The sequence below is a fragment of the Schistocerca gregaria genome, chromosome 2 (genome assembly GCF_023897955.1).
Source record: "Schistocerca gregaria isolate iqSchGreg1 chromosome 2, iqSchGreg1.2, whole genome shotgun sequence".
Taxonomy (NCBI): Eukaryota; Metazoa; Arthropoda; class Insecta; order Orthoptera; family Acrididae; genus Schistocerca; species Schistocerca gregaria.
Window position 1 is genome coordinate 684,572,287 of NC_064921.1, and position 14,702 is coordinate 684,586,988.

Below are 14,702 nucleotides of genomic sequence, written 5' to 3' on the forward strand. Positions count from 1 at the left end.
CAGAGGCATATTGGCAGAATCATTTTTCCCACGTTCTGTTTGGGAGTGGAACAGGGAGAGATGCTAGTTGTGGTACAAGGTACCTTCTGCCATGCACCGTATGGTGGATTGTGGAGTATGTATGTAGATGTAGATGAAGATGGCCAGAAGACTTTGCACCAAAATATTGTGGCAGGAAGTAGCAAACATCCGGCAGTTCACCCGAAATTTTGTGGAACAATATGTATGCCTGGAAAGTTTTAAATCTCACAAGGGAATCAATAGATGAGAAAGGAGGGGGCAGTGTTGTATTCAATCTGCACATCAAGCAAGCTGTGAAGGAAGCCAAAGAGAAATCAGGAAAGGGAATTGACATTCAGGGAGAAGAAATAGGGACTTTGCAGTTTGCTGGTGACATTGGAATTCTTTCAGAAACAGCTAAGGTACAGCATTTGAATGGATTGGATAGAGTCTTGAAAAGAGATTATAAGACTAACATCAAATGATAATGGAATGTAATGTACTCCAAGTAAATCAAGACACTGCTGAGGGAAATAGATTAGGAAATTAAAACACTAAAATCAGTATACTAGTTTTTTATTTGAGTAGCAAAGCAGCACATGATGGCTACAGTACAAAATAAATAAAATGCAGATGCAATAGCAAGAAAATCTTTTCTGAAAAAGAGAAAGTCACTAACATTTAATACATACTGAAGTGCTACGTAGTCTTTTCTAAAGGTATTTGTCTGAAGTGGAAGTGAAAGTGAAACATGGACGATAGGCAATTCAGACAGGAGGCTTTTGAAATGTTGTGGTCTAGAACAATGATGAATGGTAAATGAGTAGAGCAACTAACAAATGAGTTATTGTATCACATGGGGAAAAAATAAATTTAGCCACAACTTGACTTGAAGAAGGGATTAGCTGGTAAGAGAGAGAGAGAGAGAGAGAGAGAGAGAGAGAGAGAGGGGGGGGGGGGGGGGGGGAGGTAACTGTATAGGGAGGCTAAGGCTTGAGCACATTTCAAATGGATGTAGGGTGCAGCAGTTATGCGGAGATGAGGCTTGCACACGATAGACTGGCATAGAGAGCTGCATCAAACCAGTTTTTGGACTGATGATCACAACAATTGATGAAAAATATTGTAGATAACTACTTAACTCTATTGTTATAAGTAAATTAAAAACTGTATGCACTTCCTTAAAAAAATTAAACTAAAACAAAATCTACTGGAATTTGAAAACCACTACTCCATTAACTAGCTCAGCTGTATTAATTTTTCTGCTATATTTGACACCAAAATCTGCTGCATATTTTTGAAGGTAAGTAATAGAACTCCCGTATTTGGTGTTCCTGACACGAAATTAAAATGGTTATTAGAGATCCGTTTCCCATTTCACTTATTATTCTATCAAGTAATCTAAAGCACTCTAGCTTACACAGTTTCATTCCAGTCCTTAACCAACAGAAATTGACAAAAATCTTAAGCCTTCGGTCAGGTAGCATATTTGCATCAGCACCACACACCAACCTTTAAGATCCCACATCACCGAAGCGAAGTTGAAGCAGAGACTCTGTTGTTGAAAATGAGCTAGCTGCATAGACTGCCTGTGTGTGGCACATAACCAATGCAATGCCTGTTCGGCAGTAAGATCTTTATGATGCTACTTGGAGGCAATGACAATGTGAGAACAACCATCTTTCGAGTTTTATTTTATTTATTTTTATTTTTTCTCTTTCTCCCCCCCCCCCCCCCTCCGCCTCCAAACTTTTGTGTCCTCCTCTGTGCCTGCGCCCTTGGGAGAGCGTATCTCTGCATGGCCTTGATACAGCCTGGTGCAGGTAAAAATCAGGCCATGAGGGACAAAGGTAACAAGCAAAATAATAAAAGTATCAAATTTTATACATGCATTTCTCATGTGTGCCTTACAATCACTTCCTGAAAATTATGTTGCAATCCAAATTTTCCATTGCCTTTTCTTTTCGTGCCTATATGCAAATGTTAGTGAATACAATATATTAAGCATTATTTCTGTTTATTTGCAATGTTAGTAATGCAAAAAAATGAAAATAAAGGAAAATGTTTCCACTTAAGGACTCAACGCCAAGACCCGCACTGCACCAACAGCTGCCTGGAAACTACGCTATCATAAACCTAACCTCGACATTCTGACCACGATGCTCTAACCATTTAAACTTCTCCAACTCCATACTGTCATGGGTTGACTAAGCCAAGACATGGAAGGTTACCTTAACTGGTAAGAACAATGACTGCAAATAGCATGACTGGGAGGTCTGAGTAACAATCCAGCACACGATCTTAATGTACAAAGAAACTTTCACTCTTAAAATAATTTTTTTGGACTTAACAGTTTATCACAACTTTAAAAATCAACTAACGCCATTGACCCCAAACATCATTAATCTTTGCTCGCTGCCATCATCAGAATAGGCTTGGCTGATCAGAAAATTAAGATATGTGGAACACAACCCATTCTAATTCTAATATGCAAGGGAACTTTTACTATTCTAAATCTATTCCTCATTGGTTGAACAGCTCTGTACATCAACATATTCACAATATGATGCAGTTTCCACATAATCCCAGGACAATGAATAATAATAATATAAGGCTGTCAGTTTTGATTTTTCCATCTTAAAAATTCTCAATGAGGGCACTTTACATTCAGGGAAGCAGGCACACATTTTAGGCAGATGGGTGGTAAGATATCTCTAATAACTGACTTGTCTAATTAACATTCAATACTAAGCAGTTAAACTTGATTGCTGAAAATAAAATGATTGATTATTTATATTATGCAAAATAATTAATAACTATTACATCCTGTAAACAACAGTTTACAAAATATTGCAAAGACATCAATTCAGCAGTTCTGAAATAATATTTGCATACAATTGATGACTGCTGCACAGAAGCTAATGGTGTGACATACAACTTTAATTAGTGTAACATTTGTGTCTACGAAAGACATTATGAACCAAAAATATTAGAAGTAGTTTATAACCTCCTGCTATATTGCCACCAGTAGTAGTGTTGCAGGCAAGACTGGATCGGCGGGGTGTAAACACAGGTGAGCTGCCTCCCTTGCTGTATCGAGAGGCACTCCATGATGAGTATCCTGGTCCTGGGGTGGGCGACTGCAAGCCTTCCACCTCCTCCGTCTCCCCGCCTATTATTACATTATGCTAGTGTTACACAATCTGAGCACATTTTCATTTTCTTCTACATCTCTACACAGTATAACAAGAAGTACACACCTACCGCCAATTTTAAACAACAAATAATGTATTAAGTATACAATTAATACAATTAATACAATATACTACACACATTGGCTACAAAAGTTGAATAGCAGCTAAGTGTATAGTGCTAATAGTTTTGGACAACTTACTGAGCATTAAATGGGACTGAATGTCTTACAGTAATCAAATGATGTCACTGCAGTTCTGAAAGGTTCAAATACTCAATAAATGGAAAAGTGTGACAAATTTAAAACCTAGCACATCAACTCAAGAATAGTTCTTTTTCTAAAATAGTTTAACTTTGTACTTGCCAGTGCAACAGCAGAAACATGAAATAACTCTCTCAGTAGATGACATTTTGTGTTACGCTTGCTGCCACTAAAATGCAGTACTTTGAAATTGCTGGCTGCTATAAAAATGTATTTTATGAAACAATCCTTTTATAGTGCAGAAATTTTCAGCCTCAAGAAGTTTTCACTACAATGAACTCAAGTGACAGTTACCAAACCAGAGCTGGGATCCACGTCTTTCCCACAGAGTATCAGTTCTGAACTCTCAGAAAGTTTCAATATTCACAGGAGTTGCAAACTTTCGTCTTGTTCTGAGTTGAATGGCAATAATAACTCAGTTGGTTTAGTAAAAGCAGTTCAAAAATACCAATAACTGCACCTTCATTAGATTTGCTGGGTTAGGAAGCATGGAGAGCTGGACCTTACTAGCCTTCAAGTACTAAGATGCCAACAACAATATCTAATTTGTTATAGCAGTACAATCAAAACACAAGAATAATTATTTATACCAGGAACAGGTGGTCGTGGAGAGTTGTGGCTGAAGCTGTGGTCACCTCCCACATGGTAGTCAGGCCGATCCACTGAGCTCATCCTGCCCTGCCCTCACAGGAGCCTAGCAGCAGCTCACACCACTTTTCACACAGTCGAGGCATCGCGCAGCAGAAGCAGCACAAACACCTGCAAATAGAATAATAATAATAATAATACAGAAATCCGTAATTATTGATACATTTTCAATTACCCGAAAGTTCCTAAATGCAATGTAACATATACCGTACAGTTAAAAGGAAGTCATGCTTGATCAAGGTCTGCGTCACTTTCCATTTTTAACCAGACATAACGTCTGAGAAAGGAAAGAAATAATAATAATAACAATAGTAGTAGCAAATGAAGAACATGATTCCACCACAAAATTTATATCTTTTAGCACAAGTTTTGGGAAGATGAAAACTATATTTTAAACTTTCATTCAAATCATAAATGCGAGAGATAGAAGAATAGATATCAATAGCAGCCAATTACAAAAACAATAAATAAATAAATAAAACTGATGAAACTATTTAAACAAACCCTAACTGTTGCCATATTACAGTTTGACGTCTCATATTTTTCACTCGTTTGTCACAAAACAATTCCGTTTCTTTCTACAGTGAATAACTATTCACTGTCCGCCATCGGAGCTATGGCTCCTTATGCCAATCGATAAGACCCTTCGGCAACCACACGAACAAAGAACCAACACTGAATAGGCCACCATACACAATGCTAAACAGATTTTTTTGTGCCTCTTCCTTACTAAGCCCATTGTGTGCTTGTACAGACAGAAAAATGTAAGAGAAGCCACTGTGGTAAGTCTGGCATTGTTATCAGCATTAAGGAACCTTACCATTGAAAGTTTTAAAGAGAGAAATTATAACACACACACAAAACAGCTAGATTCTGTCAGCTATGCTACACTGAATTAAAATCAGAAATATTTAGAGATTGCTCATTAGCATTCACAAAACTATAGGTTTCACACAACATTTGCTAAATGTACCCACCGTAACCATTTTTGTTTCTCTGAATTTCCAAGTAATGTAAACGAAAAGCTATTATACCACAGTTGACCACGTAAAATCAAAGACACGCAGAACCTAAGGAATCACTATTCATTCACGAACAACACAACTGCTTCGCTATTGACTTCTATCAAGTTCCGAGGGTGCGCCGAAGGACTTTCGACAGCTGCGCACACGATCCGTGACGCGAGGGGAATGGAGCTACACAGAGAGGGAGGGAGATAAATCGATGCTTTCGTATTGTAGTAATCACTGAAAGCCGGGTGTATGAGTCATCCACAAATGACTGCTTCCTGGCAGTTTAAGGGAACTTACTACTCATTCTTTCCATTTTAAAGAGCACATTATCCATATCTTTTTCTTCAGAAAAATAAAGGGGGGAATTCATATATAACAGGGAACCCCATTCTTCATGTTTCACAGAACTTCTTATGTTCATCATTCTATGAGCTTCTTTCAAATTATGACAGGTTCATGTCAAGATCACAATGCAGCTGTCATATCCAATAAGAAATCATTTCCGGACATATGATTTTTCACATGGTGAGTGCCCTTGTGTTCCCGAACAGCTGGGTAGAATTCTTTTACACGTAAACAAGGCTCTCCTCAGGGATGAGCTGGGTCTGGACCCACAGAATGGAGGCTCACCCATTGTCTGCACAACACAAAGGCCTCACTTTCCAGCTGCCCGTAATATAATACGAGACCATATACCTGTATGAAAGTAACTAAAATATTAATCACTTATGAAAACTGCGCGCGCACACACACACACACACACACACACACACACACACACACACACACACACACACACACACACACACACACACATTCTCTCTCTCTCTCTCTCTCTCTCTCTCTCTCTCTCTCACTCCCCCCTCCCTCCACGTAGTTGTTCTTCAGCAAGATTTTATTAAGAAAAATGTCAATGGCACACAAAAATAAACAAACAGCGCATTACTTAGATGGATTCCTCAACAAACAGTGCTCCTTAAATTTTAGAAATGTTTCACAAAATATTGTTCTCTAAAATGTTTGTCAGTTGAGGCTCAATCACTACTGCACAACCATGTAACTTGACAAAAAAATATATTTCTCTCTTTTACTCATCAAGCAACACCTGGCAAAGCTGACCTCCTGATAAAAGTGTGTTAAACATTCAAAAAAATTGAAAAATTAAAGAAATGTAGGTGTTTCAATTTGCTTTTGTTCCTCTACCTTTAAAAAAATAAGTCAGGGCACATGCAAGATATTTTCACTCGGATTTATTGTAGCAGGTACATGGAACTGTGCAGATTTCTGAATGTATTATAAACAAGGTATAAAACTAAGCTAGTATTCCTATTATATGTTCCTGTAATGACTCAAGAATGTGTTAGCAACACAAGCAGATTTTTACACAAATTCAAAAGATAAAAGGTTTAGCTGATAACCTGCTTGATATTATAGGAAACTGTAATCTGATGACTAATTACAGTTATCTGCAAAACAGTACATTTAAAACAAACTAAAGAGTACAGCTGAATGTTTGCAAATAATGATTAACTGAAGTTACTAACAGCAGCAACAAAGCAACAACATCCCCCCCCCCCCCCACACACACACACACAAACCATTCATGAATGAACTTACGTTCCTACAATCTTCTCGATCACTTACCTAAGCTTCAATTGTAACATTATATTTGTATGTTCCGTATTTAAGTAAAGTCCTTCCAATGTCTGTCTGAGATAGTAATGACATTTTTTTTAAAAAAATGGCAGCATATAATCAGTATAGATATCTCTGTAGTGACACATGTCACTTATCAACTACCATGTAAGAAAACCTACACTGAAACTCCCAATTTAGAAGTAATCTATTGCATCAGAGGGTCTAGTTTTTTCTGAAATGTGTGACAGTAACTTCTTACTCATTTCTTTTAATTACCTGACTTCTGAGAGTGATAGCTATAAAACATTCTATTTTGCAATGGAGGCAATTAAGATGTACTCCAAGGTAAGTATAATGCGAAAAACAACTCATGGAACAGATTTGCTTTTTGACACACACACTAAGAATGCCTGCACGTGACAGTACGGTTTAGTTCTGTGGGAGAGGAGGAAATACAGTTATTAACATAGAACAAAATCCTAAAGTTCCAGATTTCCAATAAATCATACATGTAATATTTTACATCTGACAAGTCACTACAAAACTTCCATGCAGTAACTACTTCAAACAACAGGTGTACTAAAGAATAATATTCTCAAAATGCGAAGGAAATGAAAGTACACAAAAACACAGCCTCTTGAAGAATGCTGACACAGATATAAAAGCATATATGTCCAAATGGCAACATTTTTCCAAACGTTTTCAGAACTTTATTTACTGCTCAAACTGATATTACAAGTACAATATACTTTACTATTTTCACATGTTGTGGGGAAAATATTTTTTTCAGAATGTTGGGCAGTTTTACGTGCGTATAAAACAATTCTTCCACTAAGATAATTCCACATTTGACAGGAATAATATTCCTTCAAATAAGCAAAATGAAGTATGCATTTCTGAATGCATATCATAAGAAGAATATTTTTTCTGTTTCTGGTAAAAGGTGCGACTTTCACAGCTCCAATGAGGGCAACATAGAACAACATTTTACGAGTAGCAAAACAGAAAACAATATTGAATGTCTGCCAATTACAAATTTTAACCACACAATATGAAACATACGACCAATTTCATATTGTGGTTAGTAATATACTGCTACAGCAAAAAGAGAAACTTTATAGTAAATTGCTTTGTGTACGATGTCAAGAATCTAACCTAGTATTTGATGTAAGGTTTCACTTTTAGATGAAAGGAAAAGCAACAATATTTTTATTTTGCTGAAGGCAGTACATGGTTGGGCAGCTGGTCAGACAAGTATAATGCCCTGGATCACAACATGCAAAATACAATCTAAATATTGCAATCAGGATCTACCATAAAGGCGGTTTTCTTTGAAATGGTACATACAAGTTTATTAGGTGACACAAATTTTCTGTAAACCTGTAATGCTGAAATGAATGAAAGCTTTGTATTGTCTGGGATCTGCAGCAGCTGGAAGAATTGGATGCAACTTCAGAAAATCAAATGGAAATACAGGGAGAAATAAATTTTGTAGAGCCGTATTCTCAAAATTGAATTGTTTGTATGAGAAATTGTTATGTTGTACCACATTATGCCAAAAGAAGTGAGACATTACAATCAAGCTAGACATTACTATTATGCTCATTTTAGTTCTGCTACACTTATGCCTGACAAGAGGCTTTTTAGTGCTGCACATACTCTCAAAAGTTTATAAATTTATTTTCCATTAGTTTATGCTATTCATGGAGTATGGTGTATTACAACTAAGAGGCTTTTGAAATAATTATGGTCATTGAAGAATGTCAGAAGAACAACTGAACAGCTCACTGGTCTTAGGCAGGGAGATACATGAATTTTGTTGTTGGTCTAGATCTTTTTAGGGTTCTGTACCTCGGTCAGTAAAAATAGAACATTTATAGGATCACTCTGTTGTCCATCTGGCTGGCTGTTTAACTGGTACAAACCCTTTTTCTCAGGAACAGGTAGACATATGGAGTTGAAATTTTATGTCAGATACTAAGGTCTACAGTCTCTTCAAGGTGCAATAAATGTAAGTAAAGTCACTCATCAAACTCTGTAGCGTACTTACTGTTGGCCTACAATCAAGAAACTTGGAAGGAAGGAAAAAAGTTTGTTAAAATGTAATTATATCACAGGGGGGAAAAATTCTTTATCATTTGTTTTCTGACTGTCTCTCTGTCCATCTGTCTCTTAAGCCGCCTTTTACTCAGTAATGGGATAACATATCAAGGTGAAATTTACATCACATACTAAGGTCTGTGGTCCCTTTGTGGTGTACAATTTTTAAGCTTCAAAGTCAATGCAATCTAAGATACAGCCATTTATATATGAAGCAAGGATTCACAGTGCAAGTAATGGGAAAAAAACAGAGAATCATTAATTTTTAATTATTTTTGTCATCTCCTGTACAGGATTTGTAAATAGATTTTAAATATTGCTCAGGCGTAGCTACCACAGAATTATAAAATAGTGACAGAAGACATATTGGAGATCTTGCCAATCATTCTTTACCCACAACTTCCAATTGCACACAACTACCATATAACAATTTTTGCACAGCGATAGTTGACATCTACCAAGAATTAAATGAGAAGATTTGAAATCACAAATCCTTGCAATAACCTTTCTAGAAGATATATTTGATTAGGTACATTTGTAAGGCAGTCAGCATTTTGGGCACTGAAAAACCTGATGTTAACTGAGCTGTTGGAGTTGCTACATAATATTTCACTTGTGACATAGCTGTTAATACGGTACAACAGAAATGCCTAGTTCATTCTTCCCTGGCAGCTGGCCACACATAAAATGAAATGTTTCCTTCTTGAGTAAGTACATTATCACCATTTCTGGATGGATGAGGAATCAAAGGCACTACATAGACAGCAGTTACAATGAGAAATGAAATGAGCTAATGAATTTATGAAGCATTTACTTCACTATTAGATGCATAAATATTATGGGATTATTTAACAGCAAAAAGGCTTAGTGTTTAGCGCAAGGTGTAAAGTATTTTGTACAGCCATTAAAAGGATTTTTTTAAAGGAGAAAATATGTTCTTTTGCAGTACTAGCCTTGACAATTCAGTTCTGCTCCTGAGCTAGAGGATATTTAAGCTATTTGATTTTTAGATGTTGGTAACATCACTCATGTTTAATCCAGGACACATGCCGACATGTTTTAATATCCTTTGTGTGAGGGTACGACTAAATGGGCCTACAACTGTACTTACTTTCATTTTCAGTATGGACCCTCCATCTGCAAATGTAGAAGACTAGGCTATTTGATTGGAATATGGTACACTTTTACATGTTGGTCTCTGAACACTGCTGTGTGGACAAAGAAATTCTGAATAATTGACTTTTCTCTGACAAATGGAAGCATATAATGTAATTTGTGTGTGATGTTGCTCGAGATACAGTTCATTTATAATAACAAGTAGTCTTACAAAGGAAAATGAGCTCTCAGAGTCAAAAAGATTTTACCAAAATATCGTCAAATCTGTGCAACATGTCAGAAAATATATAGTTTCAAGAGATCTGTCCAAAAACATGATTTTCTCCTCTAACCTGTCACTTTTAAACTGCAGCTACCAACTCCCTGCATTTCCAGGAATGTAAGAAATGTAAGGACGGGCATTCAATTATTCCTTAAAGGTTTACCTAAAATGTAACTAACCCAAAAGCCAGTTTTCAACAACAAAAAGAGATACTGCAGCTGCTACAGGGGATCTGACATGCTAAGCACGTGTGTCCTGCTCAAGACTCCATTAACTACTGTTGTATGTGGTGACCATGTTGTTCCGCAGGGCAAAGTCTCCACATCTGAGTAAAGGAGAAAACATTTTACAATCTTTGTCTGTATTTGTTATTCACTATCTAACTAGAGCAGTATTTAAAAAAAAAAAAAAAAAAAAAAGAGGCCAAAAAATTATATTCACAACCTAATGTGCAATAGTGGAAAAATGAAGACACATAAAAAAGTTTAATATGTCATTGATATTGCAATCATTACCACCTAAAAGTGAATTAGTGAAAGGGAATGGAATCAGTCGTGGTTTTAGCTGGAGTGTTTAATCTCAGCCTGTCTGTTCCACCCTCCTCTCTGTCTATTACCTTGTCCCCATCTCCATCCACCTCCTCCAGCCTCCACACACTATCCATTTTCTTCTGTCCCTCTTCTCCTTCTTCCTCTGTCGATCTCCTCCTCACCCTATCTCCTCCCCCACTCCTCTTCTACCTCTCCTTTCTCTGTTCATTTTACCATCCCCTCTCTTGGTCTCCCCCCCCCCCCCCATCCATTTCCTCCTTTTCCATTTCTCTGTCCACTGCCCTCTCTCCTCTCTCTGCCCATATCATCCTTCCCCATATCTGTGTCTGTATCTTCTCTCCCCTTCCCATTCTGACCGTCTCTTTCTCCCTCCATTCTATCTCCACTTTATCACCCCACCCCAAATAGGAGTTTCTTAGTTCTTACGTGCACAATATTTCTTCCATATAATAAGTAATGAATGAACAACATCTGGCCGAATTCGATCCAATGGTTTAGGAGTAGTTTTTTTATTTGTGACTTTGCATGCATACAGACATGTCACATATATTTAACATATTTCACACATATCTGTACAAGAATTTCACTTGTATTTCTAGTTAATCTGCAGATTTGTTATCACACAGCTACTGACCTATGTATCATACAATGATATAAGTTTGTAGGTACATTCAGCAACACTTGTTGACACTGTCTGTGAAAGGTGTTACAAACAGAGTTAGTAGCAAAGAGCAATAAGTTGAAATGCCATGCCTAATGCAGCAGTTTTAATGCACAAGCAGCAGAAACGTGGTAAGTGATAAATGTTTTTCTTTTCATCATTTTGTGGGGGTTATCACTGAGAAAAAGTTTCATATAGCTTTGAAATTATATGTTAAGTTCATTACAAGCCTGGTACTCTCATTATCAAATACTGGGTGAATAAAGTCTGAATGTTTGCACATCATAGGTTACACATCTCCACACCACCCCCACCCCCTCTTCCCACCCCGATAGGTAGGTGGTTCTCACACCGGACGCAATTCTTTCCAAACATTAAATGATATCTGTATCAAGTTTCTTTTCTTTTCTTTTTTTTTCTCTTCTTTTACAATAATACAATACCCACTACCACAGGACTATGGAATGGTTCCATTCAAAAGTAATCACAATTCTTGGTACAGTCATCCCACTGGGAGGAGAGACAATCAGCTCCTGTTTCACAACACTATCAACCCGTTCTTCATGAAGCCAGCCTGCATTATTTAGCATAAATAAAGTAGGTGATTTATGTACTAATGACAAACATTGGTTTGCAAGTTTATTTTGAAATGTTTTGGAAACTGTGTAATACATACAACTGTAATTGTCGTTAAGTTTTCCTGTAAAAGTGTTTTTTTAACAGATCTATTAAACATCTGCACATATTTACAACTGTGTAAATACTCTGATTCAGACCTAGAATTAACTTTACCAAAAAACACACTGCTGTAAAAAATGTAACACCCTCAAGTACAAGCTAATTTTATTGACAAGTGATGTCTAAGTAGCTCATCATCATAGGAGTATTTGATAAATTCAGACCAAACGAAGTATCCGTGTCACAATAAATGGTATCCAAACAGTTGCATCAACACACAATTCACAGCCCTCTGGCAGCAATGTGAGCGTGTATTCTCTCATGCAAATGACCGTAAAGGCACCGTACACCAATCTGCACCTTTTGTTGCAATTCGGTAATGGTTCCTGCAAGCTCTGGAGAAGAAGTAAATTCCCACTTTGCCACAACCTGTATGAGTTGGTTAGTGAGAGATCTGATGATATTGCTGGCCAGGGAAACTGTTTTACACCATGAAGAACATCATGTGTTGCAGCAGCCATATGTGAACATGCACTGTCCTACTGCAAAAGCACTTCACCTTCCTTTTCAAAAGTGGCAGCAGTACGGGGATAACAGAATGTGCAATGCAGTGGGTACTGGTTACTTTACCCTGCAGGAAAACAATCTGACTGAGTTGTAACTGATGACTCTCCACATCATGAAGTCTTGGATGAGATGTGCACTGTGAGTGAATGCACTCTGGAACAGGTACCTCATCAGGTCTATGCCCTGCATGAGCGTGTCCCTCACTCGCAAAGTCAGAACCTACTCTCATCACTCATGGCCATTGAGTGTCATTCCAGTCGACTTTTACAGAACATCAGAGTATGCAGCTTCAGGATGTTTTGGTGTCAGTGGTAGCCTGACCAGAGGTATACAAGTGATCTTAGTCCTGCTGCAAGCAGACAGTCCTCTATGCTTCCTGATGACACAGCAATCCCTGGATACTTCCATACAGTTTCCTGAAGGTCCACAAAGTGACCCTGTCCAAATGGCTGAAGCTGTTCAACATGAGTACTTACTTGCTGGTGTGGCAGGTTTGAACCCTAGAATAAATGTTTCAAAACTTGTTCACCTCTAAACTCAGCACACTTACTGTCTGTAGAGTCAAAACAGAGGGTGCACAGAGATGCCCCGAGTGGTACCTGATCACCAATGTGCTTTGCAAATGAGTCACTAACACTACAGCCCCTCAGTATGTACAATTACACCCACAGTCCTTGTGAGGGTTGCATTTTCTCCTGGCAGTGTAAAATATATATTAAAACAAAAACAGATACTGAAAAACTTATCAGCTTGGGTGAACTAGTCAAAAGACCAGACTGATATCACAGCTGTGATTTCACTTTTATGCGAGGCTCATAAGAGTGCTAGTCAACTAATGGTCAAATCTGATCATAGCTACAGCTGCTTAGCACTAAATTACAGAGGCTCCAAGGATGATCAACTCCATCATCTGCGAAGATTAAGTTTATCAACTGAAACATGTAATGCTACAAAGCAATATTGGAATGTAACGAAAAAGCATGCAATTTCTTCTTCTTCTGTTTGAATCATTTCTGTAAATGCAGGTCATTCACAGAGCCGCTTCTGAACTTCTCTTCTTTCCCCACAGTCTATCATTCAGCATCTAAACCCTTTGCAGTCCTCTTTGGTTCAAAAGATCCTCCACCTGGTCTCCTCACGTTGTTTGTGGTTTTTCAAGTGCTCTTTTTCCAGGTTCTGTCCATTCTAGAGCTCTCCATGGAAGCCTTCCTCGTCCCATTCTTTTGAATGGCCAACTCATTACAAAGCTTATTTCTTTCCATAGTCTTCTTTAGGCACTGATCTGAAGAGCATTTCATATTGTTTCATTCCTCAACCTGACACTTCCTGTCTTACCCAGGGTTCCTCATAGAAAGTGCACAGCTCTTTTGCTTGTATTCGGCACAGATCTTTCTTTTTCCAAGTCCAAAATTGATAGATAATATGACTTCCATATCATGATCTTTGATTTGGCAGATATTTTCTACTATCTAATTATGTCCGATACACAATAATAAAATTTTGAACAACTTTCTATTCTCTCTGAAATTTCGTTCTTGATGTTTTCCTTCTTTGTTAATTTACTTCTCAGATACTTGAAAGCATCTAATTCTTTAATAATTTTTCCATTACTACTTACGTCCTTCATTTTTTTCATTTTTCCTGCTGATTTTCGTTACTCACTCTTTAGTAAGTTTATTTCCATGCCCGTTTTTTTCCAATTACTCTCTCCCAGATTTAGTTATTCTTACAATTTCTGCTCATTTTCTTCCCAAATCATCACATCATTTGTATAAGCTATGATTGTTATATCAACTGCTGTTGATCCTTCCTTAAGACTTTGTCCATGACTATATTGAAGAGCACAAACTCTTCTGTCCCTTCTAAACCTCACCGATTTTTTTCCGTCTATTGCAGCACAGTTCAGGCATTTATTGTACATGCTTCCGATTATCAGTTGCATTCCTGTTGACAATTCTTCTCTATTCAGAACTTGCCACATCTCTTCTTCCTAACAGTCCCATAAACCTTTTTT

The 14,702-nt window shown here is 37.4% G+C and overlaps 1 protein-coding gene across 4 annotated transcripts in view; it reads right to left on the minus strand.

Annotated features, from left to right (window-relative positions):
* Positions 1–14,702, minus strand: part of LOC126334761 (axin) — a 242,049-nt gene that overhangs the window by 145,731 nt on the left and 81,616 nt on the right. For all 4 annotated transcript variants that reach the window (XM_049997337.1, XM_049997336.1, XM_049997338.1 and 1 more), the window contains exons 2-3: positions 4,045–4,213; positions 3,008–3,172 (exon numbers count right to left, since the gene is read on the minus strand). In XM_049997337.1, the coding sequence (XP_049853294.1) occupies positions 3,008–3,172; positions 4,045–4,126 (247 nt within the window). In that variant the 5' untranslated portion in view covers positions 4,127–4,213. The remainder of the gene's footprint in view (positions 1–3,007; positions 3,173–4,044; positions 4,214–14,702) is intronic.